The 18,838-nt window shown below is 43.7% G+C and overlaps 1 protein-coding gene across 1 annotated transcript in view; it reads right to left on the bottom strand.

The window, feature by feature from the left end:
- Positions 1-18,838, bottom strand: part of plpp4 (phospholipid phosphatase 4) — a 39,836-nt gene that overhangs the window by 18,154 nt on the left and 2,844 nt on the right. Inside the window, exon 2 of the mRNA XM_035606911.2 lies at positions 1,274-1,382. Within this exon, the coding sequence (XP_035462804.1) occupies positions 1,274-1,382 (109 nt within the window). The remainder of the gene's footprint in view (positions 1-1,273; positions 1,383-18,838) is intronic.

Below are 18,838 nucleotides of genomic sequence, written 5' to 3'. Positions count from 1 at the left end.
TGAAGTTACACTCTCCTCATAACAACTCTGTATTAAATCCGTGAAGGATGCTTTACTCGCTCTTTTATGTGGTGGTAAAAAAACAAAGGGTCTATTATAGATCAGGGGTGGGGTTCATAATGCATTCCTCATCAGAGCTCATGTTCTCCCCTTGAGCACCAGGACAGAAAACACACTGAGACGATATTACATCTGCTTCATAGGGAGCGCATTGGGCTGAGAGTGCCTGGATAATCAGGTTTGCGTGGTCACAATTTCGGTCCTTAAGCTACCATTGCAACATTTATTTGTATTTTTCTTTTTCAAAAGGGTGCTGCGACGTCCCCGTGACAACCACACTCCAGAAAGTCACTGCGCCTGGCACGTATCTCCCCACAGAATCACAGTCTGCTGTTCTCCCCCCTGTGTTTGTGACTGGATTAAACAAATGCAATAAAGTGTTGATAGTTGTGAGATTACAACCTGCTGGTAGATGTACTTTTTTTAAACTTTGGACAGAGACGCCCACAGAATCTAGATGTTCCCCCTGCTTTGTGTCTTTATGCTGCGATAAAATGTTCCCCTCTTGGCTCTAACATCATACAGAGGCATCAGTGCTGTAAAAGTGATTTCATCAAATGTATGGCGAGAAAGTAACTATCTATTGAATCTCGTAAATTATCACATTAAAACTATTTCCCAGAATTATTTTTTTGTTAAAATGTGTCGACTTAGCAGATGGGAAAAGTTCAAGAAACAAACTATTTGCAGTTCTACATCAGCTTTTTCTGTTTTGGCATCCTTGGTGTTGTCATATTTTACCATAATCACCCTTTGAAATAGGACCATCAAGTGTGCGCCGTCTGAGTCTGACTCACAGCGATGAGCTGAGTAATGATCAGTGTGCTGTATTTTAAATTTATTGAAGCTGGTGATTGTCCCTGAGAACACACTCCGCACAGATGCTCCTGTATGTGATGGACAGCGTTTGCTAAGAGATAGAACTTTTTCAGTCCCTATACCTTAACTGGTGGGAACTCATCCTAACCCTGCGTCATCCACTTCTGTCCAAGAAGAGATGATATTCACACTGAAGCCCTCCTCTATCCACATGATTCCAGCCTCACCTCAGCGGCGGACAGAAGAGGGCTTTCACAGTGCTAATTTTCCTATATAAATGATTTCTGCACCTCACCGATGAGTAACAACTAAGCGGTTTATGTAATTATGACAAAGTATTTAGTGCCAATCAAGTCTGTAATAAGGGGAATGCATAATCATAGCAGGTACTTACAATCATCACCCTCTTGGGAATGTGGTCTGACTCGACTAGAGGATTCTTGTAGAGCCAGAGCTCCTCTGGTTGGATCACTCTCTCGAACGGCTCCAGAAACTCTGTAAATCTGTGGCAAAAGAGACAAGTGCACACTGATCGGTCACTCGTTTATTTTTTGGACATTCAGCGGATGCTTTTACAAAGAGCGTCATACAGTAAGTAGCATGTAACCTAAGAGACATCAGATGAATTTTTAGTACGTATAGTCTGATCATGCTTAAATGTCTATTCTTTGTAGGGCTCAGGAAAAGACAAGCTGTTATTGTCCCATGAGGATAAACACACATATGTGAAAGAGATCACCTACACGAAACTGCCCCGCTGTCTCACACTCTTGCTGAGTGGGAGCAAATTAGCATGCTCCGGCTCGCCCCGGCCCGGCCTGGCCACCCAGAGATCTGTCAGAGACAACCTTGTTCTCTGCTGTCTCAACAAGGTCTTTTTTCGTCGCTGCACTCTAAAACTGTTCAATACACAGCTCTGTGGCACAATTGTGCTGCGGGAAAAACCTCCTAGAGCCACAGAGAGCTCCGAATATCGTACAGATCAGACTCACAACAGTGGTAGATTTTTGATGTTTGAATCTACAGCATTACTGGGACACTGCCTTCCAGCAGCAAAATGCAAAAACAAAATTACTACATCAATTCCAATCTGGCTGAGTGTGTGTGGCTCACGGTGACTGACTGAAGACGTGGCCTGTGTGAGTTTGGAAATAAAAGAGAGTAGAGCTGCGCGCTCGGGAGCTCGAGCCCTGGGACACCAGAGTATAACTTACTTAAGGCCCTAAAATAGAAAATTGATTAAATTGTTGGCATTTTCCAGGACCTGGATCAAGCTCTGGGTCCCATGAATCTCTCCCCCCCCCCCCTCTATTCAGCTCCACTGCCTATAGCACATCCATTATGACAGAATATACTGTATGCTCGAAGTTTTTATTTTAAAAACTATATACATCAGTGGTTCCCAACTAGTGGGTACTTCTACAGTTACCAAAAAACAATTAGCACATGGATTCAACAAACAAACAAAGAACCCAGTTACATGTTGATAGGTGGTGCAGTAGCCTTAGGTATTGTGGAGGGATTATAGGGTCCAGCAGGCCATTCCCCAGATGAACAGTTTCAGTAGGTGGAAATGGTGCTTGAGTAATGCTCTCCCGTACGACGCCGTGCCCTACAGCAAGGCATTTAATACAAATCTGCTCCAGTGGAGCTGCTCACTGGCTCCTGGCTCCTGGATCCCGTGCAGCTACGCAGTGCGAATCCAAATGCGGGGAATGCGAAGGCGGCCACTGGCTAATAGGCACACAAATCTTCTGCAAAACCTTTCCTACATAAAAATGGATTCATGTCCTACAGATCTTTTTTTTTGCCCCTCTCTTCAAAGCCACGGGGAAAAAAACAAACAACTACATGTCTTTAATCTCTCTAAAAGACGCGCAGCGTATTAGACTCTGTGGAAGGTCTGTTTGTTGGTCTGCTGATAACTACGTGTCTTGATGTATGTGCAAGGGAGCGGCCTAATCAGCACCAGCTCATTTCACACCTTGCTGACCCCGCGTGCATGAATCACTTCAGCTGCATTGCACTCACGGCGCGTGGCGCACAATAAATGACGCCGTGCTAATGGCACGTGATACCTTTCATGAATTACACAATTTTCCCGGTTTGTTCGTTCTTTATCTCTCGTGTTCGGACGTCAGTGGCGAGGAATGTTATTTCAGTCCCCAGGGATTAAATGCAGAGAGATGGAGCATAGACAAATAGAGTCAAGGCAGACCCCCTCCCCGTCAACATGCACACACCCACACACACAGCTTCCAAGTCATTAAATACCGCAGTGGTCTACCTGTCACTTTGCAAGGCTTATCTTGCACCCAACTGGAAACATCTTAATGAGTTTGAGGCACTCGCTCCCCCAAGGTAACTACACATATAATTCATCTTCATAATATTTGCTTTGGGTTCACTGCAGAGTGCACAAACTTGCTGCCCTGGAAAAAGAAACCACTAGAATGCTAATGTAAAAAAAAATCTGTCAGTGTCAAAAGTTTCATTGAAATGAAACCCTGTTTCTGATCCAATTTTGTTCTTTTGTCTGAAGTAAGTAAGTCAATTTACTTTCTGTCTTTCTAATAATTTTCTGGTTTTAAAACGGAATCACTCTCCGTCCACACAAGTGTTTTAGCTCTGTGTCGGTATCAAACCCCGTCTGGACTACTGAGCATGTGCGTAATGGTGTAAACCGGAAGCAGACTGTGTACTCCACAGAAAATACTAAAAGGTTAAAAAGTAAGAGCAGAGATTTCTTCTCTTGGGCCGATGAAGAGGGGGAACTAGTGTACAGTACTCAAAGTTGGTGTTTGCAATGTTTTGCCTTCACCGCTGGTCGTCGACTGATAAGAACCAATCAGGAAGAGAATGTGGGTGACTCTGCAGTAGTGTGGATGGCAAGGGCAAGCGTGGCAGCGGTGATGCATTTCAAAGCTGAAACACCATCTTATGGTTGCAGCCATCCATTGACATGACAATTTTTGATGCTGCTACCCTAAGTGCTGCTACTGTATTTTGTATTTTCAGATATTTTCACCATCACGTTGTTGGCTAGGGATGTTCACATTCATGAGCCCAAAATTGAAATGCCTGTTGGACATGAAATAATACTCCCCCTTCTTTCGGAGAATTTGTATTAAATCTCCTCGATCGAATCAATACTGCCCTCCATGGATTTCCCTTGGGTCCGAGATTCAGATTGCATTTTTTAGACTCATGTTCCCTTTTCCAACCAAGACACTTTATTAAAAGTAAGATTCCAATATGGTCGAGACGTGCTTTAAGTCCTTCAGGCTCCGAACGTCAAGCGCACCGTTGGAATTAATCAAGGATTCATCTTTGATTCCATGGATGGATGTGCCTGCTCTTTGAGGGAATTCATTTTTACTTTATTGTTATTTACGGGCTGAGATGAAATCAGTGGGAAGAGTATCATTTACTGGCTGGTGACAGCGAATGCATCTGTCTGTGTGAGGCAGGAGGGGCAGTGTGGATTGGCCGCATTAGTAGAGCTAATGTCGGAGCTGGGAGAGGTAATGACAAACGCAGCATGTACCCCCAGGTTAACCTGCAGGGGAAATAATTGCAATCGAATTGATTGAAAGAGAGAGTCAAAGAGGTTGGAATGAAACTAACAGAACTGGCACAGTCACAGCCAGTGGAGTTTTTATATGTATCATCGAAGGTTGTTTTCTTAGATTTGCCTGTAAAAAAAAATCAGTGAGAAGATTCCAAAACTTTGCCGTGCAGTAATTGACGGTGCAGGAGCCGTAGAGACACAGAGAAGAAACAGACACGGAAATAGAAAAGAAAGTGTTAAAAAAAAGTGTAAAAAATTAAATCTAAACCGTTTTTCTATTAAGACTGACTGTCCTCAGTGCGTCAATGAGACCCACGGCACCTCTGACACGATCTCTGGTCACAACAGATGAGCTTTCATCTTGCCCATAAACAGAAGGCCCTGAACTCCGGAGCGCCCGCTGGCCGCCTGGGGAGAACCTCCATTCCTCTGCTTTATCAGCTTCTGTTTGCTTTGTGTAGAGATGTTATCCTGCAAACCCATAGAGGCTTCTACAGGGGCAAGGCCAATGGTAGATTGACTCACAACCTAGCAGGTCTGAAGGTAAATCTGTGAAGCTCTGCAGTTGTTGGCATTTATTGGAGGGTGGCAAAAAAGTTTTTTTAGAGATTTAAAGAGACAGGAAGCTTAATTTTTCTGAAATGAAAGAAATGCTCAGTGGTCGGATAAATCCACATTGAATTTCCACAAAGAGCAAACCATAGCTACTTTATATTCTTGACTTTAATGCTTTACATCTGACCTTTTTCTAACTCAAGAACATTTTAGCTTTTTGTCTCTTCCCTGTTCCTCGTCATTGAAGCTCTGTAACTGGGCCAATTTATCATCACCAATTTATATCCATCTCTACCAGATGCATATTCTAAAACTGTCGAGCAGAGCCACAGCAAAGGAAATAAAACTGAATTATTTCTCGAGAACCCCCCCCCCCCCCCCCCCCCCCCCGCTGAAACCCTTTGCAGATTTAGCACTGAACAGCATCAAGAACAATACGACCAGCTAATTTGAAAGTTCTTGATTTACAATGCACTGTGGGCAGAATCTGTGGCTGTGGCCTTGGGAATTCATATCGTCTGCTCTGCCCCTGTGACAGAAAGTTAAGGAAAAAAGTTGAGAGACTCCTCCTTAATTAGTTAGATATGCCGTGAAGCAATTAGGCATAGAGAAGAGTGGAATGGCTAAGTTGGATTAACCTCGGGGAAGAGCCCATTTTCACAGAACGAAGTCTGAAAGTAATCTTTTGGTTGGAAATCTCTGTGTGCGTGCGTGTGTGTGTGTGTGTGCGTGTGTGTGTGTGTGTGTGTTCAGGCAACGCCTTATCACAGATACATCCAAACAGAAGCTGAGCGATTTCATCAATACCGATCGCATTATGTCTGCTAGCAGGGGTTGGCCAAGCAGGGGCCATTATTAGACAGTCACGCAGCATTTATCCACAGGTAAAGGAGGCCACGGAGAAGCACTTACGCTGCATAGCTCGCTCAGCAGACAGACCGCGTGACCTTCACCTCTCAGGGGAACGGCAAATATCAGGGAGCTTGAAAATGTCTTCAACACATTGGCGGGAAGCACTGCAGAGTGTGAACTGTGTCCAGGCGTCTCGGAGTTAGTTCAGGGCAAGTCCTCTTCCTAAGTGGTGAAGGTTGAGCCGATTTCCCCTCTTTGTGGCACTTTGCACCAGACCTGCACAGGTTATGACTGTAACGGCACCGGCTGCAGATCCAGGGACACATTTGAAAGGATGCGGCGCATTGTGTCCACTCACATTTGATTGCATTTCCACTCTCGGGAGGCGCGCGGCAGCTGAGCTACTCGGAGGAAGATCATGCCGGATCTGGGACAGAATGTGAAATGATTATTCCCACCAGATCAGAGGTGGGCAGTCCTCATCTGAGTCTGATAACCCCCGCATGTCACCCTTACTTAATACTCCCGTTATTCAGTCATATAGCCGGGACCTATTGAGAAGTGACTTATACGATTTAAAAGTCATTAGAATCAGAGGTTGTGTTAAGTCCTCAGGGAAATTTTCCTCCTCCTCCGTTCACTGCATCTTCTGGTTCATTTACTGCTGGTAAATTCCCGCTCCCACTCCTTCTTTTACGAGCCATCAAATGAATGCTGAGAGCTTGGTCCTGGATATGTTTTATTTCTGTATAAGTATTGGTACAAATGACAGTGATGGCAGCGCAGACAATTTGCTGGGTCTTTGATTCCTGGTCGAGCTATGTCCCAGTGGCTGGCGCACCGAATCAACAATATACTGCTTAGATGGCAACTAACCACCTCTAAGCTCTTCAGATTGTCTGAGCAAAGTCCTTTAGTTGTTTTGAATTAAGGGGTTCATGAGAGTAAGTGTTTCAAAAATGTTTGGGCATTGTAAGGATATATTTGAAATATACATTTGGGCTTTTTCTTCAGAGCTTTTAATTCAATTACGCTTTATTGATTTGATCTGTTTGTAGACCGTATTTTTAAAAAAAGCTTAGGTCTCAGTGTGTGAGTTTGTTTTGTGAAATTTTCTGTAACAAATCTTTGTTCGAGATGTAACATCGTGAAGAAAATGTAACTTCACCTCATGCATATAGCGATGTATAAAGTAAGAAGGAAATGCCAAGCGAATACATATTAGGAAAATGTGTAAATGAATGGAGTAGTATGACTTCTTCTATTACATTTATATTGATGCAACTGTCATATCTGTCCGTTCAATATGAGTCTACAGCCAGCAGCAGGTAGTCTCAGTTTAGTTTAATTTACAGACAGAAATCTCAAAATGATAAGTGGTGGTTTTACATATTACAGGTTATGTGCTGGACTTTTTTTTTCTACATGAGAGGTATGCAGATGTGGGCAAGTTTTGTGTTATTGTATTTGGCAAACCTCATATTACTGACCATGATGAATGCCACAAAGCTATTATTCATTGACATTGTACAGGGTTACAATGTAGAAAGGTGCCCAATGACCTGTAGCCATTTTTTCTATAAGTCTATTATGAAGTACACTAAACGAATATGTGTTCACAGTGCACATCAGATCCCATCAGCTTTCCAAGAGTCATTGTTCTGTGAAATGTCACAATGCTTTAACCTACAATAAAGACATTAGTAATGATTGATGAATGAGAGCCACAGCAGTTTAACACCAATCTACAACTGACACACTCAACACTACTGGGGGGATTAGACTAGAGCACAGGTTTTGCTTTAATTTCTCACTCTGCACAGGAAAATAAACTGTGTTGGCTACTCCAGCAAAATCAAATATAACTTCTATGGCATGGACGGGTTAAAAAAAAAAAGACAACCGGATATCTGTGATTTAATAAAGCGCTGCTGCTGCAATTCGATTAGGAGCGGGTCACAGTGGAATGAGAGAGGAGGCGACTGACGGACTGAGGATACATTATCGATTTAATTATACCACTTTATTTCATTCATTATTGGACCTCTGTACCACGGCACTGCTGCCTTGACAACTAATGTGTGGTGTTGATTGCAGGCCGGGATAACTGCCTCTTTTTTTTTTTTTTTTTAAGGATTTTTCAATCAGGCTTGTGGCGATCTACCTGGCAGATGACCAGAAACAGAAAATCCTGAGATTGCCGACAATTTTTTGGGGGGCTGAGAAGAGACCAGACTGCAGGGAAATGTGTGGCAGCAGAAGGCATTAGGCCTGAAGGTGCCACACAGGTTTGGCTGCTTGTGGCGGCGGGCTGAGGTTCGGAGACAGAACTGCGACCTGGGGACTTGGGCTTTGGGCAGTATTGTGCCTCGGAGGAGGAGAACATCAATTCTAATATCCTTCTACAACATCACCGTCACAGATAGTGGCGGGAAAGAATGTAGGGCCAACAAATAGTCATACACCCACTCTGGGGGGAAAAGAATATTCTCATAACATCAATTTCATCATTTAAATTTCCCAAACAGCAAAGTACAGGAAACAAAATCATATTTAATCAACACAATTCCTACAAGCTTTTGAAAACACACTTCATGTATTTTCTTAGAGGCTTCTCATGATGTATTCTGTCGTGCAAGTCCGAATTCTGCAAGCGCAATAAATGTCACATCCCCTCGCTCTGCCTCTGTTTGTGTCAGTGGCTACAGTCAGGTTCTTGACCGAATGTGTCAGGAATGCACAGCATTGGTCCTGTCACAGGCGAAGGAGGCAGGGGTGGGGGTGGGTGGGTGGGGGGGGGGGGGGGGGGGGGGGGGGGGGGGGGGGGGGATAGATGCTGAGTGACATTCTGCCCTCACTGAATTCCCTGGAGATATCTCTCCTCAAGTCGCCTAAAGGGGACGGACGGAAAAAAACACCATCCTTTCCTTGCCTTGCAAAACCTAGGGATATTCAGGGGTTATTCTTTTAGTGTTATTCACATATTCACACTGAGTAGACAAAAGATTTCCATGTCCCCCACCCCAACAAAATGGCGACATAATGGGCCGAGTGTAATTTATTCAAAATGATCGCGGGAGCTGACCTTAAATCTGTACTCAGTTTTTCACGAGGCAACAGCAGAAAAAAAAGCCCATCTCACGGGAATAGGATGTGGCAAAGGGAGGCTGAGGACCCACGGCCCTCTGCCCTCTGCCCTATGAGAGGAGCCTGCCTCAGGTCGGGTGTCACCTCGATGAGCCGCTCCTCCTCAGCGGACCTGAAACCAGCAGGTGCTGCTGCATTGAATGGATCTCTCGCCCAGCCATGCTGAGCACTGTTGTCTGGGAAGTGTTTTTTTTTTTCAAAGAATCCTTTCAGGGGAAAGATATGTCCTCCGCAAGATGTGGAATCACTGTGGCGGCTTCACAATCACCAGTTTCGCAGCGTTTCCGCGAAGGAACCAGCATTTCAAGTCCCCTGCCCTACTTCTCGAGCTTCTGAGTGATCGCACTGATCCCGTCTGCCAGGTGAGGCAGGCGTTTGTCTCCTATTAGAAGTGGAGCTGCAGCTTTCCAAATATATCGCTAAAATAGGCCAGTTTCATCACAAGTTAAACTTACATGCAACGTCAAGAGAACGCTCCTCCTCGAGAAAAAAAACGCTCGAGTTTCCTCTCGGAGCTTGACGTCTCGAGGGCCACGCTGCCTCGCTGTGCCACGACACAGGTGAACGTTCAGCTCCCGTCTCCTCACAAGGAGCGGCGAGCGGCCGCCCTCTCGGCGGTCTGGTTCAGCGCTCACCCTTAATTGGCTCAGGGCTAATCTGCCCTGATGCAGTGTATGACATGCAGCCATTGCACATTTGGCAAGGGCCCCTTCGTGAATGCCGTCGATCCCTTCCTTTCCCCTGCCACGGCCTGTGCTGCGCAAACGCCGACACAATTCTCCCATTTCAACAGGTGACAGACAAGCAGCCCGGGAGAACTCTGTTGGCATATACTTGTAAAACAGAAAATCCTCAAGCCAACGTCAGCCATACAAAATGCAGTCTTTAATGCTGTCAGTAGCCTCATCCGCTCGCCAGGCGTTTTGTCTTTCAGTTTTGTCGGCGAGTTCGTCAATGTCATTTGAAATGTCACACGCGTCCTGCAACTGCGTGATTGGACAGATGGCCGTCTCTCAGTGTTGTGGCGCTCCCCGCGGCTAAAGCCGCAGCAGCTCCTCCGCCATCGCGAGGGGCTTATTTCAATGGGCGATTCGGTACGTGACTTTGTATGATGCCACTTGGGCTTTGCTGTTCACCAATGCAGCTGTTACAAAAGGGATGTTCCCGCTGCGTTTTCAGACATAAAACGCGGTGGTCTCTCCTCATCTCTCACCAATTTCACTGTGAACCAAACAACACGATAGGCTCTGTCATATTTCCTTTGACTCGTTTTTTTTTCGGGTGTCTTTGTTTTTCTCAGAAGCGTCTCTGTTTTCCTTTTCGTCCCTCCCTGTCAAATGGGTCTCCATGGACTCTGTCTGAGTGTTTGTTTATTGTTCCGAAAACTGCACTGCGCCCCCCCCCCCCCCCCCCCCATCAAAAGCGCCACCCCTGTCATGAGTCTGTGCCCACCATAGGGGGGCTCAAACCACACTGTGAGAAACACTGAGATGAGCTCAGAACAAGCACCTTGTGTTTTACAGCTACGCCGAAGCTACAAATGGGAGACAATTTGATGGAAAAACCATCACAAAGTGTCTTATTGGGGTGTTGAGCCGCCACAAGCCGCCAACACAGCTTCAATGTGCCTCGGCATTGATCTTCTACAACTTTTGTCCGAAAACATATTCTCTTCATTTGGTGTTTGGCTGATTGTGGTGGAAAGAGCCGTCTAACACGTCAGTCCAAAATCTACAATGGGGTTGACATCTTTGGACTACGAAGGCCCCAGCATATGATTCACATCAGTTTCATTCTAACCATTCAGGGACCCCGTCGTACCTTAGGGATGGGGGCGTTGTCATTCTTTTTCACTATTCTGTATAAAAAGTGTGTGTGTGTGTGTGTGTGTGTGTGTGTGTGTGTACCTCAGCTTGCATGTGGGTCTATAAACTTAGGGCATGAGGGCAATTAGAGTCAAAAAAAAAAAAAATAGGAGAAGGAAGGAGAGGAGGTGGACAGAACAGAGACAGCCTCATCTTTCACACCGACTGTGATGCTGGACACGCATATAGGACTGAGGACACAAGTCTGCCTGACATCAGTGTTGCTCATTTTTCCCCCTGGCATTTTTCAAAGTATAGTTTCATGAAGGGTGAACTACAAACACCACTGCACAAGATGCCTGCCTAGATTCACAGCGACATACAGTACACACACAAACATGTAGGCAGGCACACACAGGCGTTGATCTAACATAATCATAGATACATACTGCGCACGCACACACATTTCTAACAAGCATGAACAAATTCACAAACAGAATGCTACCATACTTTCATGGAGCTATAATGATGTACAATGCGCCAGCTGATCTTTACAGACAATACAGTGAATGTTCTCCCACTGTGACACTATCCTTGCCTCGGGCTATTTGAATTTATTTTATATCCCTTGCTGGCTACTGTTTGCAGTTTGCATTGTGATGGGGTTGGATATCCTTCGGACTGTCTTTGCAGAAAACAAACCCTAGATTTTTTTTCTCATTTTCTTGAAGAGGTTGATGTTGTTTTAGAAGCCTTGACGGATTTGTTTGTCACAATATGCAATATGCGTCTTTGTTTTCTTTCCATAATCTGCGTGTGTGAATAAACAAGTAAGTATTCCCACTGCCCACTCAGCCACATTGAGGTATTTCATAACAAACACCAGTTAAAACCATGCACTTTAAAACGCGTGTACTTTTTAATTTACTGATTAACCTGTTTTAGGAAAAAATTTAGTTGAGGCCATGCTGACGGGCAAGATATGGGTCAGCAGGGTGTCACCGTTAAATCCGTTCGCACCAGCTCAGCTACCTCTTGTGTGAGTCATATGACGGACAACGCAGTATCCCAAACAAACATGCAATAGACAGACGAGACAGACAGGAGAGGAGGGGACTGATCATCGATCGAGCCACCCTGCTCTCTTTGAAGAACCTTTTAAATGTGCTTTACGACAGGTATAGCTTATAGGGTTTAACTTTAACATCCCCACTGGTGTTTTAAGATGTTCTGTACGTGGGTGGAATTACGTGATGTCACCATGCTGGAGTGAAAATGTCCAAGGCATCGAAGCTAACAGGAGCGTGAGGGAGACGTCAGTCAGTCCCATGGTCAGTACACACCCACACGCTCTTTTCAGCCCAAATAATGGAAATCACATGTGTGGGTGTTCTTGGGTGTTCAGGGCTTTACACTGCTCTTAACAGCTGCACTGCAGTGAAGTGAAACGTGTTTGGTCGTCATCATTATTCATCATCAATGATACTTTCTTCAAGTGGTTTGTGAATGAAACTCTTTTGAGATTGCACCACATTTACAAAAATCCATTTCTAGGTACAAATGTGGGACTTTGTTCTGGGCTTTTTGTGGGGAAATCTTAATTTTCTGTGTTTATGTTGTCAGAGTTGTCCTTTCATTTATTGCCTGGATTTATAGAGCAATGTGTTTTTAAGACATTTCAAGATACAAATGTGGTACTTATACTTTGTAAAACCTCTGAATTGATGAAGTTAAAACGCTTGATGTTCAGTCTGTATGTACAGTCGGAGTTATCCTGAACACAAACATATCAGTCGCTGTCAGAAATTATTCATTGAATGTTTTTCCAGCAGCCCAAGATCAAAAAATTAAGTAAATTTCCCTAACATCTTAGATGGATTTCTTTCATTGATAATGGACAGAGGTAACATATTTTATACTTCCTGCTAATTTAATCAAATTAATTGTATTTCCACGTACAGTAGTTGTTTGGAATACACTTTACTTTGGTATATACTTTCAACACCTTATTTTGAAACCCGGAGATGGTCACACTCTGTATTGTATTACATGTGGTGTGCTTCTCTTTAGGTAAGACATTTCATGTTGTTACAGTTAGAAAAACGAAATAATAAAGTTATTAATCCTGCATGTAGGGTCATTATATAGGCAGCTTGTTTAACCACAGAGAAGTGAGTAATGGCAGTTTAAAACCACGGTGCTACCAACCACTGGATATGTAGATTGTATATGATTTGTCATTATGGCTTACATTATAGAGTGAAGATTTATGGGTAATAATAGTATTTTTTTAATCCATTTCAAATTAAAACACAGTACAGACAAAACTTGAAGGGACCCAATACCTTCTGGGGCCAGTTGTTTGTGCCGTATGTGATTCACCTTGCTGTGGCAAAAAAAAGAGTGAGCTATCACTGCACTTCTAATGGAAACTACAGAGGAGTCATCAAGGAAATAGTATGGTCTGACAACAGAACTCAGGGGCCTGAGGGACACACACACACACTTCTACAAAAGAGAGTGGGACTTGCTTGTTATATATTTTGAGCTTTGGGCCAGGAGACTAATGTGTGTGTGTGTGTGTGTGTGTGTGTGTGTGTGTGTGTGTGTGTTGGAGGGAGACTCTTTCATCTCCTCAGCCCCTCTTCTGTCTTTGTACAGATAAGAGTATGATTTGGGAAATGACAGTAATGGAGCAGATCTCAGAAACTACCTGAGAAAGGGGCAATGGAGGGTAAAAGTGACAGAGAAGAAATATCATTATGGGAGGAAGTGTGAAACAGATCTCCCTCTCTGCTTAGACGGGAACGTTCACTTCCCCAACACCGAGGTCGACAGCCCCCCCGCCCTCCAACTCAGTGTCCACCCACTGGGTTACAGTCATGGTTCAAATATTTCTTCTTCCACTAATGGTGACATTTTCACAGAACATTTGCAGACAAATGGAGTGACTGCCGCAATTACCATATACACTATTAAATCTCATTCAGTATATTTTCTATAATAATGTTGCCATCATTCATATCTCCCAGGCTTGGAGCTGCTGTTGATGTGTTTTTTAATCTGTGTATTGTGTTTTGTTTCGTAATGTTCCTTGTCTCATTCAAATAATTTGAGCCTCAACGATAAATGTCTTCATTGTTTTACAAGTTAAAATGACGAATCTCTTCATCATATGAATGGTCTCTTAGTACATTGCTGTGTCATTTCAAGCTTCTCTAAAACGTCTAATATAAATCAGTCAAGGTTGAGGTCAAATTTAGTTTATGTACTGCCACTAATCATGTAGCGGGCTGCTCAGCCAGAAACAGTTGACATGGTTGTCATTTGAGCATCACGAATGGGATGGCTGAGGTGATCATGAAAACGCTTTCAACAGAATACCACTCGGGGGAATAACCTCTTCCTAATGGTCAGGGTGTGTGAAGGCTGTAACAGTATGACAGTGTAGGTTATGATATACCAGCATGAGCAAAATGGTGGTTTATTCACATGTTTTCATGTGATGAATACACCATCAAAGAAAAGGCTTTGCAAACAAAAGCACACTGGATGTAAGAGACTGTCCCCCTTGGAAAAACGCCTCGTAGTTTGTCTGTGTCTATGATGTTATGTCTATCAGCCACAGTAATTATGACGGGACGTTGTCCGGTGACTGATCTGATCTGATGAGTTGGCACGATTGGTCAGTAGAAAGTTGATCTCTTGTTTGTGTGAAGACATGAAAATTTGGGTACATTTTCCCTGAAAGATTTTGAAGATCCTCCAACCTTAGTGACCATACAGGTTGTTTGTCTCTACCCTCAGATACGAACTGACCAGACCATCATCGCCATGGCAACGAGGAATACAACCTTTAGGAGCGTGCCAGCAAGCGTACCTGACCTTCCTTGTCATGGCAACAACAACAAGCACACGGCTAAGGTGGTGTCACCACGGTGGTTTCATGAGAACAACCGTCAGTTTGAAACAGGAAATGAACAATGAGTTTCAGAAAACAGCGTGTTTTTGTCATCACTATTATCACTAACCACCCTGAATTATGAAAATGCTTCTATACGTGACAGTGCAGCATACTCAGATATTTTTCCTTTTTGCTTTTTCATTGTCTAATGGATTAGTTGACTTACAAGGAGAGTCGCCAACAAATCTTGGCGTATTCTTTTAAGGGGAGATGGTGAAAAAGGACAGACGGTGAGATGCCCACGGAGGGATAAAGAGATAGATGGGTCGGATAGATGACAGAAGGGACAAGGAGACGTAATGAGCTGATCAAATGATTGTGCAGGATGAAATGCCAAAGGGGCTCAGGGCAGTGACAGACTGAGCTGTCAGGAAATCCCTGCCCTCGCTGTGATCGTCAGCTGCCTCCGCTGTCATTGGAATCACAGTTATTTCTGCCACAACACCTGCGGCGTTTGCTGAGCCACACTTCCCCTCCCTCCTCCTGCTCCCCCTCTTCTGTCCTCCTGCTAAACACACCACACCTCCATTCTGTTCATCTACTGTCCATCATCTCTTCACATTCATCTTCTCTCTGCCTTGGCTTTTTCTGTTAGGATCTTCCATCAAATCTTGCATTATGATTCCAATTGGTTTTTTTCCCCTCAGATACAAGAATTCACCATGATCACTAATCAAATTGGGCATAAAATGTCACACCCTTTTGGGCATTGCTTTCCATTTTTGCCTTCAACTGTGCTTGTCAAATTATCTAATGAACGTCTGGTTTAATTGGACGTCCGTGAATAGACTGACACTTTTCAAGAGCTTCTCCTTATTGGAATCAATCTGATTGATTTGACATCATTAATTACAGCACTATTGGCTGTTGGCTCTTTTGGGCTTTTTTCCCACCCTTCTCTCTGATCAGTTTAAAACAGCGGCATCAAGCTGGAAAGTGTTTCCATGTCTTTCCAGCAAAGAACAGTTGTGAAGCTGTTAAGATAATGAGGGTCGCAGATTGGACGACCTGTGATTCGGTGCTTCAGATGCTGCTGATGCCAAAAAGAGATGCAGAGAGAGAATACAAAAATAACCATGTGGGCAGTGAAAAGTTAATATACAGCAAGAGACTCAAGACATCTTGTTGAAAAGTGACTTCTGACCATGATGAAGATTATTGGAATTTCTTTTTCATTTTTGCTGGTGGAGTTTAGGATATCAGTACATCGCCACAGCACCATAAAATGTTCCTGTAAAGTTATAAATCCGAGATTTACATAACAAGTCAAACCTAATTGTTGATTCAATTACTGATCACATTATTTCTGCAACACAGTAGTCTGCATTTGTACCTTCAATAACCATCTCTCTCTTCAGATTAGTTTTTATTGGACCTGGCGGAGTCCGCCGTTGTGAATTTGGATTGCCTTTCAAAGCACGAGGGATTCACTGGAAAGCTGTGCACGCACATGATCCGGCACAATTGTATCAATTTTATTTATTAATGCGATATGAGCCATTTACTGTTGAAGTGTTTACTGCTCACTCTCTTTACACATCACAAGAGCTGGATTGAGTTACTGCTCATGCAAATGGGACATCCTTCTCCTCCTCCTGCTTCACATTAAAACTGAAAAAGGCGGTGTCTTAGTCACAGAAAACGAAACGTTTGTCACCCCTGTTATTGCTAGCCATCAGTAAGGAAACATGCATCCAGAGAACGATGCAATGGTCATTTTTGGCATGTTTTTTAATTAGTGGATCATTTTCTGATTGGACCACAGCAGCAGGGGTTGACCTAAAAATGGATCAATATGATTTTAGCTACTTCCCAGGAAATTGCTTACAGCGCATCCAGGACGGATTTCAACCACGTCCTCAGTTTTAGCACAATGACCACACACATTCCAACCATATAACAGGTGTTGACCCATGGTCTTGTTAGTTTGCGAGGGGAGAAGCTGATGGCTCACGCAGGAGCAGTCACAGTGAGCTGTTACAGCAGATGAAACGCTGCAGGCGAAAGGCTGCGCACCGCCGACTGCTTAGCAACCATCTCCACTGAGGCCCATTGTGCATAAAAGTGAGCGCAGCATGAAGTCACCTCGTGGTTTGCGATCAATTCTAGACGACTTTTTTATTAAAACAATATGACTTTGTTTTGGTTGCACTTGTTGCTTTTCTTTTTTACTTCTCACAAAGTAGCCGCTCTATCGGTGTCCATTGTATCGTTAGAGTGCCCCTGGTGGAACCTTAGAAATCTCCAGTGTTGGCCAAGTAACAGGAATACAATTTTTTTACAACTTTGTTTAAACTACATTTTATTCCGTCATCAATCCAATACCCATGACCAATAAAACCTATAACATTGCCCTAGGTGAGAATTCTTTGCTCATATTAACCACCGACACAATGTGTCCCGATGACTCCGTAATCAATTCTCTATAAAGAGATTTTCTCCACAAAACCAGAGCCATTCCCCTAATGTGCAAGCTATACAATCCGCTTATTCTCAAGCAGGCTAAGGCCTGACATTCTCCGCCTTCCCAACATCTCACAAGGCTTTCTGAGACACGCCGAGCCTCTGGACTGCATCCCAGGGCTGCTCCTATAAGCAGGTCAGCCGAACACCATTATCAAAAATTATTCAGAAAATCATCCAACGCACACTGGAAATTCTTCCATACTTCAATGTGAATACTTGTGATAGAATAGAATAAGATAATCCTATACTAGTCCTACAACAAGGAGATTTGCCACGCAGCAAAAGGGGATAGTAATAAATAAGAAACATAAGTAAAAAAGTAATAAATAAGTCAACATAAAATATAAACACAAGGAAATACAAAAGATGGTAATAATATATACAATGCTTTATCAACATGATTCTCTGTGATAAGTGTCAGCTCTGCTGCAGGCCCAGACTCCTGCTCTTAGCACAAATTAATCTGTCCCATTTTGTTGTGCACATCTGCTCATAAAACATCCGCCCTCCTCTCCGGCCAATCACACCGTCCACAGGCTTTTAGATTCCACCGATAGGACTTCGCAGAGTAGTTTTGGTGTGTCTTTATTTGCTGCGCCTCGGGTCTTAATCTGTAAAATCTCAAATGAATCTGGAGCTCCCTAACTGCATGTCCTTCATCTTACCCTCCTCTGTCTCATTTTCCTTCTGTGTCCTTGCTTTGTCTCCTCTTCTACACTGAACCTGTACTCTGAAATTCATTAGAATTTCTCTGCCTGCTCAAATGTTCGACAATGAGCTTTGGAACAAACACATTGTCAAACGCTGAGCATCGATCGATCGGTCAGTCGGTTGACCGGTCGGTCGGTCGAATCCCGATCGATCGATTGATCGATTGATCTCTGCCACACAACCACTCATGGAAGAAAGGACTTCTTGGTTTTCGGCTCCGGATCACAAGGAAAGCAAAATAGCACCCACCACATCGTCCTCTCTTTTTATGTTAAGTAGCCGACAGAATAAAAAAATAACTTTTTCTGAACTAGTTGTCCGCTTTTGTTTAGTTTTTTTCTCTCGTCAAAAAGATCCATTTACATTTAGACTACATTTATGAGAGACGTTTGGCTCCTGGAGTGACTACCAAGCTAGAATGACTGAATGGCCCTAACAATTTGATGGCGCAGGGTGCAACAGAATATCAAGCACTTCGCCCGACGCTAAGGTCAGGGCACTTCCTGAGGCCTGGAACAGAATTCATAGCTCTCCCATTTGTGTGGGTGACGGCTCCACGGAGAGCAGTTTGTATATACAGTATGTATTTCAGTTACATTCGGCGTTATTTAATCAGACAGTGCATGTGGTTTCGGACCAACGATACCTCTCTGATGTTTTCATACCTGCTCATGAGCCTCATGAACTAAATGATGAGTTCATTCATTCTCAGCATCCCTCGGTGCATGTTCGCAATTATGAGGTGAGACATTTTTCCCCCTCAAGATAGAATGACACTGCACAGCACCTACACAAAGGGTGACAGCTACAAACTGTCCTTTACACCTCCAGTGAAGAAAACAATAGATTCCAGTTGACCCCAATTATCCTGCCTCCACCTCAGGCTTC

Source organism: Scophthalmus maximus, chromosome 10 (assembly GCF_022379125.1).
Source record: "Scophthalmus maximus strain ysfricsl-2021 chromosome 10, ASM2237912v1, whole genome shotgun sequence".
Taxonomy (NCBI): Eukaryota; Metazoa; Chordata; class Actinopteri; order Pleuronectiformes; family Scophthalmidae; genus Scophthalmus; species Scophthalmus maximus.
The sequence above is the reverse complement of the archived record's forward strand: the minus strand, read 5'-3'. Positions and strand labels throughout refer to the sequence as shown.